At 36.8% G+C, this 15,161-nt stretch overlaps 1 protein-coding gene across 28 annotated transcripts; it reads left to right on the top strand.

Annotated features, from left to right (window-relative positions):
• The first annotated feature begins 6,468 nt into the window (after positions 1 to 6,468).
• On the top strand, positions 6,469 to 13,292 carry LOC112797114 (protein FAR1-RELATED SEQUENCE 4-like). Of its 28 annotated transcripts, none has more exons than XM_072235802.1 (11): positions 6,469 to 6,998; positions 7,248 to 7,917; positions 8,363 to 8,591; positions 8,819 to 8,961; positions 9,081 to 9,147; positions 9,354 to 9,427; positions 9,535 to 9,597; positions 10,644 to 11,344; positions 11,493 to 11,886; positions 11,970 to 12,902; positions 12,989 to 13,292. In XM_072235802.1, the coding sequence occupies exons 7-9, from the start codon at positions 9,583 to 9,585 to the stop codon at positions 11,557 to 11,559; spliced, it is 783 nt and encodes a 260-aa protein (XP_072091903.1). In that variant the 5' UTR covers positions 6,469 to 6,998; positions 7,248 to 7,917; positions 8,363 to 8,591; positions 8,819 to 8,961; positions 9,081 to 9,147; positions 9,354 to 9,427; positions 9,535 to 9,582; the 3' UTR covers positions 11,560 to 11,886; positions 11,970 to 12,902; positions 12,989 to 13,292. The 28 variants fall into 28 exon arrangements, with proteins under 28 accessions (XP_072091903.1, XP_072091889.1, XP_072091902.1 ...); XM_072235788.1 differs by having other exon boundaries at positions 9,535 to 9,615; XM_072235801.1 differs by having other exon boundaries at positions 8,819 to 8,972.
• Positions 13,293 to 15,161: the final 1,869 nt, after the last annotated feature.

Below are 15,161 nucleotides of genomic sequence, written 5' to 3'. Positions count from 1 at the left end.
ACTATGATTATGCTCAAGCTTCTTCTAAACATGTCAATTACATGGGGAGTGCTACTAGAAATCCCAACAATGATCCCTATTCTAAGACCTACAATCAAGGATGGAGGAATCACCCAAATTTTGGGTGGAGAGACCAATCTCAGAGACCTCAGAATTTTAACAATAATTCTCAGGGCGGCTTCCAATAGAATAATTACAATAACCGCCAATTTCAGGCTCAACAGCAACAACCACCTCATCAGGCAAACTCTAAATCCAAGGAAGATTCTAATTGGGAGATGATGATGAGTTTCGTGCAGGAAACCAGAGCCTCCATTAGAAACTTAGAAATGCAAATGGGCCAAATAAGCAAGCAATTACCTGAGAGGTCTGCAAGCACATTTCCAGGTGGTAAGTAACTGGTTCTGAGACCAAGGCCAATGAAGAATTAGTTGAAAAAGAAGCCATAGAGGAGAAGAAGGAAGAAGTCGAGCACACACCTCCTAAGCGTGCAGACAATCCTTTCCCTGATTCTCTTGACACTTATCCTACCTTGCCAAAGGCTCCTGAATATAAGCCGAAAATGCCATACCCTCAGAGGCTTCAGAAGGCTTCGAAAGAAAAGCAATTCTCTAAATTTTTAGATGTCTTCAAGAAGCTACAGATCAACATTCCCTTTGCAGAGGCTCTGGAGCAAATGCCTCTCTATGCTAAATTTATGAAAGAATTGTTGACCAACAAGAGGAACTGGAAAGAACAAGAAACAGTGGTATTAACCAAGGAATGCAGTGCCATTATTCAACACAACCTTCCTGAGAAGATGCCAGACCCAGGGAGCTTTGTCATTCCTTGCACCATTGGAGATGTCACCATTCAGAGAGCTTTATGTGACCTTGGAGCCATCATCAATCTCATGCCACTTTCAGTGATGAAATAGCTTCAAATTGAGGAAGTAAAACCCACTCGTATTTCTCTTCAACTTGCTGAATTTTCTATTAAATTACCTGTGGGTGTTATTGAGGATTTACTTGTTAAAGTAGGACCATTCATCTTTCTTATTGATTTTGTTGTATTAGACATGGAAGAGGAAGTAAAATCCTCTATCATACTTGGTAGACCCTTTTTAGCTACATGTAGAGCTCTGATTGATGTACAAAATGGTGAATTAACCCTGAGAGTCAATGAAGAACAGGTGGTCCTTCATGTTTTTGAAGCTCTCAAGCACCCTAATGATTCTGAAGGGTGTATGAAAATAGATGTTATTGAACCATTTGTTCAAGAGGTACTGAAAGCTGAGGTACTTGATGACATTCTGGATCCTATATCTGAGTATGAATTAGTTGAAATTGATAATTCACCACCCCAGAAGGCTATGGTCCACACGCCTAAAGTAGAGGAGGAAGTCCCCAAGCTCGAGCTCAAATCCCTACCCCCTTCCCTGAAATATGTATTCTTGGGTGAGAATGACTCATATCCAGTGATTATTAGCTCTTCCCTGAAGCCTGCAGAGGAAGAGGCGCTTATTTTAGTGCTCAAGAGCCATAAAACAGCTCTTGGGTGGACCATTAGTGACTTAAAAGGGATTAGTCCAACCAAGTGTATGCACAAGATCCTCCTTGAAGATGATGCTAAACCAGTTGTGCAACCACAAAGGAGACTCAATCCAACCATGAAAGAGGTGGTCCAAAAAGAGGTAATGAAACAATGAGAAGTAGAAATTATTTATCCCATTTCTGACAGTCCTTGGGTAAGTCCTGTGCAGGTAGTTCCCAAGAAAGGAGGGATGACAGTGATCAAGAACGAAAAGAATGAGCTTATCCCCACAAGAACAGTCACAGGATGGAGAATTTGTATAGACTACAGGAGGCTCAACACTGCTACAAGAAAAGATCATTTCCCCTGCCTTTCATTGATCAGATGCTTGAGAGGTTAGCTGGTCATGCATTTTATTGTTTTCTAGATGGATATTCTGGATATAATCAAATTGTAGTGGACCCTTAAGATCAGGAGAAGACAGCATTTACATGCCCCTTTGGAGTATTTGCCTATAGAAGAATGCCTTTTGGACTTTGCAATGCTCCAGCAACTTTTCAGAGGTGTATGCTTTCAATTTTTTGTAATATGGTTGAAAAGTTTATTGAGATATTTATGGATGACATTTCTGTTTTTGGTAATTCTTTTGAATCCTGCCTTAAACATTTATCTCTTGTCTTGAAAGGGTGTCAAGAATCAAACCTTGTTTTAAATTGGAAAAAATTCCATTTTATGGTTACAGAAGGTATTGTTCTTGGACACCGGATTTCAAGTAAAGGAATTGAGGTTGATAGAGCAAAAGTAGAGGTAATTGAAAAATTACCACCACCAACTAATGTTAAGGCAATCAAGAGTTTCTTGGGTCATGCAGGATTTTATAGAAGATTTATAAAGGATTTTTCTAAAATTGCAAAACCTCTAAGCAACCTTTTGGTTGCTGATGTCCCTTTTGTCTTTGATTCTAATTGTCTGCATGCTTTTCAAACTCTGAAAGCTAACCTTACCTCTGCCCCATTATAGCTCCCCCTGACTGGGATCTACCATTTGAATTAATATGTGATGCTAGTGATTTTGCTATAGGAGCTGTTTTAGGACAGAGGCATGGTAAGCTTGTACATGTCATTTACTATGACAGTCGTGTGTTAAACGATGCCCAAAAGAATTACACAACTACAGAAAAGGAATTATTAGCTGTTGTGTACGCTGTTGATAAGTTTAGGTCCTATTTACTTGGTTCTAAGGTTATTATTTATACTGATCATGCTACTTTGAAGTACTTTCTAACCAAACTGGATTCTAAACTAAGATTAATCAGATGGGTGTTGCTCCTTCAGGAGTTTGATATTGAGATAAAAGACAGAAAAGGGTCAGATTATCAAGTAGCTGACCATCTCTCCAGAATTGAGCCGGAAGCAAGAGTACAACCACCCACAGCTGTGACTGAGATGTTTCCAGATGAGCAATTATTCCTCATTCAGCAGGCACCATGGTTTGCAGACATTGCAAATTATAAGGCCATGAATTTTATCCCAAGGGAGTACAGTAGGCAACAGGTGAAGAAGCTACTAACTGATACAAAGTACTACATTTGGGAAGAACCATACCTTTTTAAAAGGTGCTCAGATGGAATAATCCGGAGATGTGTCCCGGATGAGGAAAAGCAGCAGATTCTTTGGCACTGTCATGGGTCTGATTATGGAGGCCACTTTGGTGGTGAAAGGACAGCTACAAAAGTCCTTCAGAGCGGGTTTTTCTGGCCAACTCTTTTCAGGGACTCAAGGGCATTTGTGAAGCACTGTGGCAAATGTGAAAAAGCTGCAAATCTCCCCGCCAACCATGAAATGCCACAGCAGGAAATTCTTGAGGTTGAGTTGTTTGATGTGTGGGGTATTGATTTCATGGGACCTTTTCCACCCTCACATTCAAACAACTATATTCTAGTGGCAGTCGACTATGTGTCCAAATGGGTGAAAGCTGTGGCTTTGCCCACCAATGATGCTAAAGTGGTAATGAGCTTTCTTCAGAGATATATTTTTAGCCGGTTTGGTGTTCCAAGGACACTTATTAGTGATGGAGGAAGCCATTTCTGCAACAGACAGTTGGACTCTCTTCTGCAGAGATATGGAGTCCGTCATAAAGTGGCAACCCCCTATCATCCTCAGACAAGTGGATAGGTTAAAGTTTCCAACAGGAAACTTAAGAGGATTCTAGAGAAGACTGTTAGTATTTTCAGAAAAGACTGGTCTAGGAAGCTTGATGATGCTCTCTGGGCATACTGGACAGCGTACAAGACTCCCATTGGCATGTCCCCTTATCAGTTGGTCTATGGCAAAGCCTGTCACTTGCTAGTTGAGCTGGAGCATAAAGCTTACTGGGCAATCAGGTATCTGAATCTTGATTCAGAAGCTGCAGGAATCAAGCGAATGCTTCAGTTGAATGAGCTTGATGAATTCAGATATTCAGCCTATAAGAATGCCAAGCTCTACAAGAAAAGAACCAAGCTACTGCATGACAAAAAGATTGCCATCAGAGTCTTTAAGCCAGAACAAAGAGTACTTTTATATAATTCAAGGCTCAAATTCTTTCCCGGGAAGCTGAAATCCCGATGGTCAAGACCGTTTGTGATTACCAGAGCTTCACCATATGGTCATGTGGAAATACAAGAAGAGAATTCTGACAGAAAATTTACAGTGAATGGCCAGAGGCTGAAGCACTATCTTGGAGGCGAGATTGATCACCAGAGGTTCACTCATCTGCTGAACTAGCAGAACTGACCGTCAAGCTAATGACGTTAAAGAAGCACTTATCGGGAGGCAACCCGATAACTTCATATCCTTAGCTATTTTTCATAGTAGTAGTTTTCTTATTTATTTTATTTGAGTTTTTACTAATTTTCTGATCATGCAGCTATATTATTCCAGGAACTGAATACTTCAATATTTCAAAAAAAAAAAGCGAGAGAAGGCACACGACGCGATAGCGTCACTGACGCGGACGCGTCACTTATTTGTGCGTCAAAAATGATATCTGACAGAGAGTTGCGCGAGAGTGGCGCAGGAATGGAGCCTTTCGCACAAAAATCCCACGCGTTCACGTACCCCACGCGTTCGTGTTGTTTGTGATTTTCGCCAGTCACGTGGGCGCGTCACCGACGCGAACGCGTGACCTGCCAATTCGACGTAAAAGAGTGTTTGGGCAGAGAGTTGTGATGGCTTGGGGCAGGAAGTGTGCTAAAAGCACAAATTAGATCACGCGGAAGCGTGACTGACGCATTCGCGTCAGTCACACATATGGCCATCCACGCGAGCGCGTGCATGACGCGAACGCGTCGTATGAATAATTGGCTCCCAAGCCATGTGAACAGAGAGTCGCGCGGGCGCGCGGCTGGCTTCGCGCAAATTGCACAAAAACCAGGGCACGCGGACGCGTGCCTGACGCTAACGCTTCATTAAGAACATTCGCGACCCACGTGTACGCGTGCTGCACGCGTCCGCGTCGCTTGCGTCGCCCAGTTTTCGTTCTCTCTCTCTCTCAATCCTAATTCTCTCTTATTCTTTTTTCCTTTTATTTTTTTTCCTCATAATATTTGTCTCTTCTATTTTCAGTTCTTCTTTGCTTGAGGACAAGCAAACCTTTAAGTTTGGTATTGACGCTGCGCTTATTGGTTTTCTGGCACAAAAGGGAGGTGAATCATCTTCACTGAGGAGCACAACCTGAAGAATAAAGCGACAGCTAGGATAACTAAGGTGGTTGAGTTCCTTTCATTTTTATTCCTCCCCTCTTTTTCTATGTTATGTTCCAGTTTTCTGCTATTTTACTTTGTCTATTGCATGATCTTTTATTAGTTAGAATCCTAGGATTAGTTTTCTTTTAATTGCTTTAATGCTGAAAAGATGTTTCATATACCACTCACTGAACTTGAATCTAAAAAGAAAAGAAAAAGAAGTGATGTATTGCATGAGAAATTGAGTTAATTTTAAGAATAGTCTGATTTACATAAATGTGGTGGTATTAATTGTAATTTTGAATGAATGATATGAACAGTACATACTTGTATTTGAATCAAGGGATGTTGATGTATAAGGAACATGAATTTAGAGAATTATTATGACTTCTCTGAAATAAACAAAAATTTAATCCTTGAAGCAAAAGAAACAGTAAAAGAACAAAATCATTATATAAATAAATAAATAATAATAAAAGCAAGGTCCAAGGCTCTGAGCATCAATGACTAGGGAGGTCGGACATGATTAAAATCTCAAAGAGTTGTTTCCCTAGTCATATGCTTGTGGTGTGATTGTGTCAAGTAATCCTTGAGACAGAATACTTAGAGTTGAGACCAAGTACGTTTAACAGAGTATGCCAAAGGCTTTGAGCACCACTGTCTGGGAGTAATTAAAAGAAAAATCAGAACTCAAAGAGAGTTCCCCAGTTAAGTGCTTGTGGTGTTTCTGTGTCAAGTAAAGTTTGAGGCAAAACATTTAAAGTCACGGCTAGGCTCAAAGGTGTAAAGCACCAAAGAAAAATAAATTAAAGTCACGGCTAGGCTAAATGGCACGTATGTTTCATGCGCTTTCTTAATAGATTTTTCAATCAATCAACGCGTGAATATTTTACTTCCTTCTTCAAAAGGATTTCGTTTCCTTCTTCTGGGTTTTCTTGCCTTCTCTATTCGATCTCTTTCGTGTGTTTCTCTCTGTCTTTTTTGTCGTCGTTTATGTAAATTTCTCTCTCTGTTTCTCTTTCTTCGTTTTTCTCCTTTTCCATTGTTTCTAAAATCAAGCTCTAAAATCGTTTTGAAGAAAATGGATTATTTAACTTCAGATTGTTTGCTGAACTAGAGTGAAGTGGATTTGAAATTTGAATCCAATGAAGTTCCTAAGGTGTGGTTTAATTCTAGTTAATAATTGAATTTGAATTTGAATCCAGTAAATAGTTTATGATTGTGTCACTACAAGATGGACGGATAATAGCAGCGAAAAATTAGCAGCCATTTTTAAAATCGTTGCAAAAACGAAGGACTTGCGGCAGTTATGAACGCGGTTTGGCCGCCGCTGCAAAGCTGCTCAGGATAACAGCGGTTCAGTTTAAATAGCTGCACATCAATCACTTTGGGTATATATTATTATCATTAATTCATTATTATTATTATTATTAAAACACTAACGCTTTATACACTACTCCTCTTTAGAAAACACACACCGCGCTCCAATCCCTCTTCTCCATCATCATACACTCCCCACTAGCCCTAACTCTCAGCCCTAATTCCTATAGCCGTCCAGCCGGTGAAGCCCTCGCCTTTCGCAGCTCTCGCCATCGAAGGTATGCTCATTTCCTTGCGTCGCCAGAAGGTCGTTTCAGAGCTGTTGGTCGCATTGCCGTCTCTGCCCTCGTCGTCAAGCCCGGACCTATCCTCATCATCAAGCTCGGACCTATCCTCGTCATCGTCGGTTCATAGTTGCTGCTCGCCCGTCTTCTGTTCTCCTGTAAGCACTCATTCCTACTTCTTCAGTTGCGTTTTTCTAATTTGTATAATTGTTGTTGTATAGATTTTGACTTCTGACATAATTGTATGGATTCTGAGTTAATTCTAATGGATATTGGATTCTGAGTTAATTTTATGGCTATTGGTTTGAAATTGGGATTTTCTTCTGCACTAATTTTTCAGGTTTTTGGTGTTTCAAGTTCGTTAATTGGTTTTCGAGTAATAATTGTTTGTCCTTTATTATCGTCAGAGATTAGCATCAAGCTTCGCGTTGCATATGCAACAGAGATCTCCACTCGATTCGTGTTATCTCTCTTTATTCGACATCCGTTCTCAACTACTCTGCCTCCTCGTTGAGATCCGGCTTCAATTTCTCTCCAACGATGCCGACATTAATCTCAGGGAAGTTTCTTATTATTTTATTTTCTATTTAATTGATTTATCATTTATTTCATCTTTTTTTTTGCTATCTAGTTTAATCTTGGAAGATGTTTTTAACAAACTATTGAGAGATGAATTTGCTTTTTTTGAGATTCAGATTTGGTTTTAAAATTTGAGTAGATTCTCTATAAAATTCATGTATGTTAGGGTTATCTATTAGGAATTAGGTTGACTTTTTGGATCAGTTTTAATTGATGAGTTTCCATTTACACTCTTTGTCTCTAATTCGAAAAATCTATTGACAGAACACAGTATTATAGTACTAAGTAATCACTGTCACTGAATTGTTTTGCAACTTGTAATGATAATATAATTGATCATATTCTTGCTCATTGAAGGTTATTTACACATGGATGGAAGGTATAAGTAGTGCTAACACAGTTGAAAATGGTGTACATCATTCTCAAGTTCGATGTAGTGGAGACTAGAAAGATACAATTGTCTGGAGATTTTACCAATCTGCCAGCTTTTAATGAAAGGTTGCTATTTATTGCAGAAGTTTGCATATTTCACTTATATTGCTTTAACTTTGGTCTATGTCCTGTAGAAGTATCACATGTTTCTTCAATTAAAAGAGTCATTATTTAGATTTCTTGTTGGACATTTCTTTTTCAACTCAATTGGCAACATAAAAGAGTGATGTATTTTAGTTCCCATTTATACATAAAAGAGTATGTATTTTCATTCCCTTTTATATATTGATTTATAAATTGAAATTCATAAAAGATTGAAGGGTGCTACTTTCTTAAATGTTATCCTCTTGTGGAGAATCTGTTATTCTGATTTCCTGTGGTATATTGAGTGACAAAACTAATTTTAAAAGAAAGTTTGTTAAGTTATCTACTTTCTAAAAGCTTTCCTCTTTCGTCAATTCTTTCTCTTATTTCTCAAGGACTGAATAATTGACTTTTCTATAAAATGTAGCATTGCTGAGGACAGAGTTATTTTTTCAGTAGTGGACACAAAGCTATCTTTCTTTCAGGAGCATGCTGAAGAAGAAAGCCAATTTAATTACTTCTGGTGTTTGATTGAAAGAATTCAAGGTGAAGGAGTAACATCTAATTCCAAAGTTGAATTTTATTCAAAGCTGTGCTCACATGCTGATCATATAATGGAAACCATCTAGAGGCATTTCAAGAATGAAGATGTTCAGGTGAGTCTTCATTGCTAGAGTGAGATGCGGACTGTATGTAGTGTTAATCTTCAACAATAAGCTATCTTTTTATTTATTTAATTATTTTCAATACATGATATATTCTGTACTTCTTAATTCATAGTTGAATTATTGAAAAAAAGTTAGTCAAAATAGCTGCAACAGTAAACTATCTTTTTATTTATTTAATTATTTTTAATACATGATATATTCTCTCTCATCTATAGGTTCTTCCGCTTGCACAGAAGCACTTTAGTATCAAAAGGCAATGTGAACTTTTATATCAAAGCTTGTGCATAATGCCTCTGAAATTGATTAAATGTGTGCTGCCATGGTTGATTGGATCATTGACTAAAGATCTGAAAAATATGTAATTAGCAGGTTTTTTGTCTATTTTAAAATTTTTTTCTTGTGAAAATAAAATACATATATGATGAGTACTTTAGCATGAGACTTCCATATCTAATGATTTTTTGCAATTCATTTCAGTTCCAGCAACAAAATTTGCTGTAGTCACACTACTTTTGTGGTTGGGCTTGCAAGGCTCATAACTATGGTATGTGTTTGTCTTCAAGTGCATTAGCTATTGATCATGGGCCATAGCTAATTTGATTGGCTTTATGTGCAAGTTATTGAAAGTACCTGAATCTTTTCCTATTCAATTTTTAGTTTGCTTTTGTGATTATTTTTGTAATATAATTTACTTTACTGTAATGTTATTTCTATAGAAATATATTATAATTATTTAATTTCATGGTTCAGATAAAATTATATTCTAAGCTCTATGAATGTTGGTGATATATCATATATTATTTCATGCAGAGCACATTTCACATGTGAGTTAATCTTATTCGAATGTGATATAGAGCTTATTATCCCTGAACAATTTTGTTTTGGTGCTTGAAATTGAATTAACCATTTTGGAAATGCCTTTTGGTATCAGTTTAATGAAGAGGCACACTCTCCATACATCAAGAAGTAGAAGACCATCATGCATCCAGGAGAGGTACAAAGGATTCAAATAGTACGTGCTTTATATCAAGATCATGATATATATATCTATTTGATGATCCTTTTAATGTTGTTGATGCTCATGATATTTTATTTGGCGCTTCCTTTTGTATTATCTAATTTGGATCTTTAATAGGGTCATTACTAAATTTGTTATTACTTTACTTGTGATATTTTAGCCATTTTTAGTTTGCTCTTATTTTTGTGTTTGCCTAGATGATGAAGCAATATAATTGAGTAGTTTTATGAAGCCAATTTTTTTTTTAGTTTGCTCTTATTTTTGTGTTTGCCTAGATGATGAAGCAATATAATTGAGTAGTTTTATGAAGCCAATTTTTTTTTAATATAGATGTGAAAATTGTGGGGGTTATAAACCTCTGCAATATAAATTTTTTTTAAATTGCTTATAAAATTGCAGCGGTTTGTAAACCGCTGCAATATTTTTTTAAAACCCGTTAGCCGAATTGCGGCGGTTTTAAACCGCCGCAAATAATCTAATCCCATTTTGCAGCGGTTGTGCCAGCGGTTCATTCGAACCGCCGCAAAATCAAATCTCCACCCCCTAACTTGCAACGGTTACTGAACCGCTGGTATGCTGTTTCGCGGCGGTGAAAAACCGCCGCAAATCCTCAAAAAAACCGCTGCAATTTCCAGTGTGTCTTGTAGTGTGTAGCTGAATAATGCGTGAACCTTGCCTGTGAAATTTGTTGTTCATTGTTCCTTATTTGAATTGAATCTAATGTATTAGTTCTGATGAATTTTCTGTATTTTATATCAGACGTTCTGGTGTAAATCAAGAATATTTGGGTGTATTTTAGGAAAGTTTAGGTGCATTTACAGTTTATGAATTTTCATCTGACTGAGAGTGAATTGTCTTATTCTTTTAATTGAATTGTTTTAGTTTCTGTTTAATGATGATTCATGAATCTGATTTTTTATGATGGTTTTATAGTTGTATTTGCATTCTATAGTTTATGCTTGTGTTTAATAAAGTGTATTTTTGGGTGTATTTTGCGGCCCCTCTGTGTTGTTGACGAGCAGTTTGTTCCCAAGGTTAGGATGACTTTTAACACCCTTGAAGATGCTGCAAAATTCTATAAGGATTATGCGAAGGCTGCAGGTTTTTCTACAAGAGTTTGGAGCACAAATAAGAAGGAAAACGAAATTAAGAATCAATTGATTACATGTAGCAAAGAGGGAAAATGGAAATCGAAAATATCTTCCACCGAGAAGACAAATCCCTCTGCTAGTTTAAATTGTCTTGCAAGAATTTATATACACATATTGAAGAACGTTGGTGTTTGGATCATTTCGAAAGTCGTGTTGCATCATTCACATTCTTGCTGTCCAAATCAAGCAGAGATGCTCAAACAGTATAGGGAACTAAGCATGTCCGTGTGTCGTACCATAGAGAATAACGAGGAAGCCGGTATCAGACCAGGCAAAACTTACCAATCATTTGTTGCAGCAGCCGGGGGTCACCACGAGTTAAATTTTATTGAGAAAGACGTGAGAAATTACATCACGAGAGAAGTGAAGAATGTTTCAGAACTAGACGATGCAAAAGAATTTGGGAAATACTTATTAAGAATGAAAAAGAAGAATCAGATTTTCTTTTTCGAGCTCGAACTCGAGGACGATCAGTTGATTAAGCTTGCTTTTTGGGCGGATGCAAGGAGCAGAGCTGTCTGTGAGTATTTTGGAGATGTTATTTCATTTGACACCACCTATAATACAAACAGGTAATATGCTGTTCTGGTTTATGATGCTGAATTAATGTTGTTTTATGAATCTGTTGCAGAGATGTATATTGGACGTTTTTGGGTGTATAAAGTAATTATTTGGGTGTATTTAATGATTTTAATTTTATTTTGTCGTAATTTGTTTCAGGTATAATCTGGTTTGTAATTCTTTTGTCGGGGTGAATCACCACAGTCAGTCAACACTTCTTGGATGAACTTTGATGAAAAACGAAGATATTCAATCATTCAAATGGTTATTTCAATGTTGGCTTCGTTGCATGGGAGGAAATGCTCCGAAAGGGATTCTCACCGATCAATGCAAAGGGCTATCAAGGCTTGTATGCCCACAACAATTCACCGTTGGTGTATCTGGCACGTCACGAAGAAGATTTCAGGCAAATTAAACGGCTACAAGGGACATATAGAAATCGAACAAGAAATGAGCCATGTTATTTGGAACTCTCATACCAAAGAATTATTTGATAGGAATTGGAATGATTTTATGTTGAAGTATGGTCTTGTGGACAACAAGTGGCTTTCAGGTAATGACGTTTAAAATTTGTAGCAGAGGTGTAAATTGCATGTTTTTGGGTGTATTATAGATCGATTTGGGTGTAATTTGCAGAGCTATACGAAGGCCGTCATATATGGATTCCAATTTATCTGGATCACCACTTCTGGGCCGGGATGAGAAGCACACAAAGGAGCGAGAGCATGCATGCATTTTTTAACAAGTTCATACCCGGAACAGCTCACTTATCCAATTCGTTAAACAATACGATAATTGCCTCAGAAGCAGGGAGCAAAGAGAGAGAGAATCGAATACTGCAGCTTTTTACACCGTCATAGCATGTGCAACAAAATTCTCCATAGAAGTCCAGTTTTAACATGTGTACACTCACCAAAGTTCAGGAAAGTCCAAGCACAATTCAGAGGGAAGGTGAATTGCATCACAAGATTAACAAACTCTACTCTAGGCTATTCAGTATACAAAGTTGTTAAACAAGTTTTTAGCTCAACATTCAACAAGTTTGCAGTTATGTACGACTCGGTAGCAGCCCAAGTTAAATGCCAGTGCTTATTATTCGAGTCAAGAGGGATATTGTGCCATCACTCCTTAAGCGTGTTGAGCTTTGAACGAGTAACCAAAGTGTCACCAAAATACATATTGGACCGATGGAGTAAGAACGTAAAGAAGAGACACACACACATCAAGAGCAACCACGATGCACAATTGTTGGCACCAAGAAGCAAGAGGTTTGACAAATTGGTGTTTCGTTCGCAAAATATATGTGAATTTACATCAGAATCCGAGGAGCTCACCACCATTCTGCACTGTGCCTACGATAATGTCGTGGTTGAGATGGAAGAACTGAAAGTCAAAAGGAAGGGGACATGTTCGTTATCTCACAGAGATGATAGCTTGGAATCTGTTAACGAGCTTCAAAGCCCTCCAAGGGTTCGAACAAGAAGACGTCCAAAAAATAGGCTAGGTTCAAAGTTGGACAAACAGATTGCAAATACCTCAAAGAAGAAGAAAATGAAAGCTCTAAGCGAGGTAAAAGTGATGTTCTTTAAATAGGTGGTAATTAAGTTTAATTTTTTGTTAATAGTTTTGGTAATATGTGAGTTTATTTTTTGCAGTTAAACCTTTTTTATGCTGCATCAGTGGTACAACCAAATTCCAGCCAATATCACGAACATGTTATAAATTATCATTTCAGGGATCCAGTAGCAGGGGATAGATTTTTGGGTGTATAGTGACAGTATTTTGGTGTAATGCTCAGTGTTTTAGGTGTATTTATGCATTCTCTTGTGTTTGACATTTTTCTTTTTTTTTATATTTTTCAGATGCTGCTGTTTATGTTAGAAATTAGTGTTTTGTTTATATTTGTTTGTTTTAATTTTATTATATATAATCAAATCCTAAAGAGGTTAACAATTTAAATTTCTGATTTCTCATACCTCTTTGTTGGTTTTTCAATTGAAATATGTGAGGACTCATTTCGGGTATGTACCGATTATATTTGGGTGTATTATTAAAGTAATTGCGCATATCGATATGTTTGGTGTTGTTTTCCTTCATTTTTTTTTGAACCTGTAATTTACAACTTTTGAATACAGCACAAACAGTTTATTTATGCAAAAAAATCTATATAAAACTGGATTAAATATTCACAAAATTTACACGAAGTGTTCAAACTATCCAAGACTATGTTCAAACTATTCCAAGACTACATAACATTGAAGTTAATCACTGTCAATATCATATTAATCTATTTGACAATATGGACTTAACAACACTGCAGATTGCTTGGACAATCTCACTGCTTCACTTCCCCTAATGGCTGTATCTCTTTCTCACTCTCTCTCTCGATTCATTTTATGAAACAGAATTCGAGAAACAAATTCTACTCTAAAGTGGTCCACCTTTGCCTACAGTTTAAAAGAATATTCTTTTAATCAACTCTGTTAATTTAGTAAACTAATAGAGAGTTACATAGTTTTAAACACAATTACCTGAGTCCAATTGTCCCACTCATACTTCCCCCTTTTTATGTTTTAAGACTGAATTATTTCAAGCCATTTCATTACATAAACAGCACAATCATAGCTGAAAACTAAAAATAAATTAACAAATTAAAATAGGACAGCAAGAGAAAACATAATTTTCAGAGTAAAAGATTTATACATTATTTTTTGGCCTGAAATGTCGATGTATGGCAGTTCAATTTTCACGATCGTTTTTTTTAGAGGTGCCCCAACATATACCCTCATTTTGGAAATGACATACCCCTAAAAACAAAAAACAAAGGATCACAAATTACACCTTATTTTGAACAGAAATACACCTAAATATTAAAACACAAAAAATATAATCAACTTATAACAAATTTATTTAACTTCATTCTGGGTTCGCAGGGACATGTCTTGTGATATGGGTCAAGAACAAAAAATTTTTTCTTTCTAACATCAGCCACCCATAACCACCAATGCTCTAAATAGCAAACAGGTGCAAATATCTGAAGCATGATTGATGAGTGGATTTTTGACGGTTTAGAATTTCACTAATGAATTCTCGTTGTAAAGTATAGTCTCTAAACCAAACAATAATCCTTTCATACAAAAAGTTGTTTGTCACTAGTACAAACCCGTAAAATTTATAAACCGAAGTATTCAAACCTCGGGTCGTTCTCCCTAGGAATTACAATAAAGTGCCTTGTTATTGGTTAGAAATGTGTTTTGGGGTTTTGAATAAGAAGCATGAAAAGTAAATGGCAATGAAAATAAACTAACAACTATAAAAGGCTCTTGGCAAGGTATGAAAATTAGAAGTCCTATCCTAGTTATCCTTCTCAATTGTGATGAGAATTGTTCATTGCTACCACCTAGTTAACCCTTACTAAATAAAGGAAAGTCAAGTGGATGAATTGACTTGAGCCACAAGTCCTAGCCAACTCCCAAGGAAAGACTAGCTTTAGTGCACTCCAAACCAATTAGCAATCTCTCCAATTACCAATCAACAAAGGAATTAGATAACTCAAGTGTCACTAATTACTCTACCTAGGCCAAGAGGAACAAAATCTATACTATATCTAGAAGAGGCATTTCAACAAACACATAAAAGGCAATAAAAGTAAACAACATAAATTGCAAGAATTAAAGAGAGATCTAACTACAAAGGCAAGATATCAACAATAGAAAAGCAAAGAAGAACAATTATTATGAATTACCTCTTATTGAATTGAAAGAAAATGGAAGGAACAATAGTAGATCTACAACAAAGTATAAGAACAACATAAAGGAAATTACAATA

Source organism: Arachis hypogaea, chromosome 4 (assembly GCF_003086295.3).
Source record: "Arachis hypogaea cultivar Tifrunner chromosome 4, arahy.Tifrunner.gnm2.J5K5, whole genome shotgun sequence".
Taxonomy (NCBI): Eukaryota; Viridiplantae; Streptophyta; class Magnoliopsida; order Fabales; family Fabaceae; genus Arachis; species Arachis hypogaea.
This window is presented reverse-complemented; position numbering and strand designations above follow the sequence as displayed.

Bases quoted from the DNA above. Each gene is read 5' to 3' on its own strand.
- LOC112797114 (XM_072235786.1), top strand. From the start codon at position 9,583: ATGCATCCAGGAGAGGTACAAAGGATTCAAATA. The intron at 9,616-10,643 runs GTACGTGCTTTA...GTTGACGAGCAG, and splicing joins AGGTACAAAGGATTCAAATA to TTTGTTCCCAAGGTTAGGAT. The intron at 11,345-11,492 runs GTAATATGCTGT...AATTTGTTTCAG, and splicing joins ACCACCTATAATACAAACAG to GTATAATCTGGTTTGTAATT.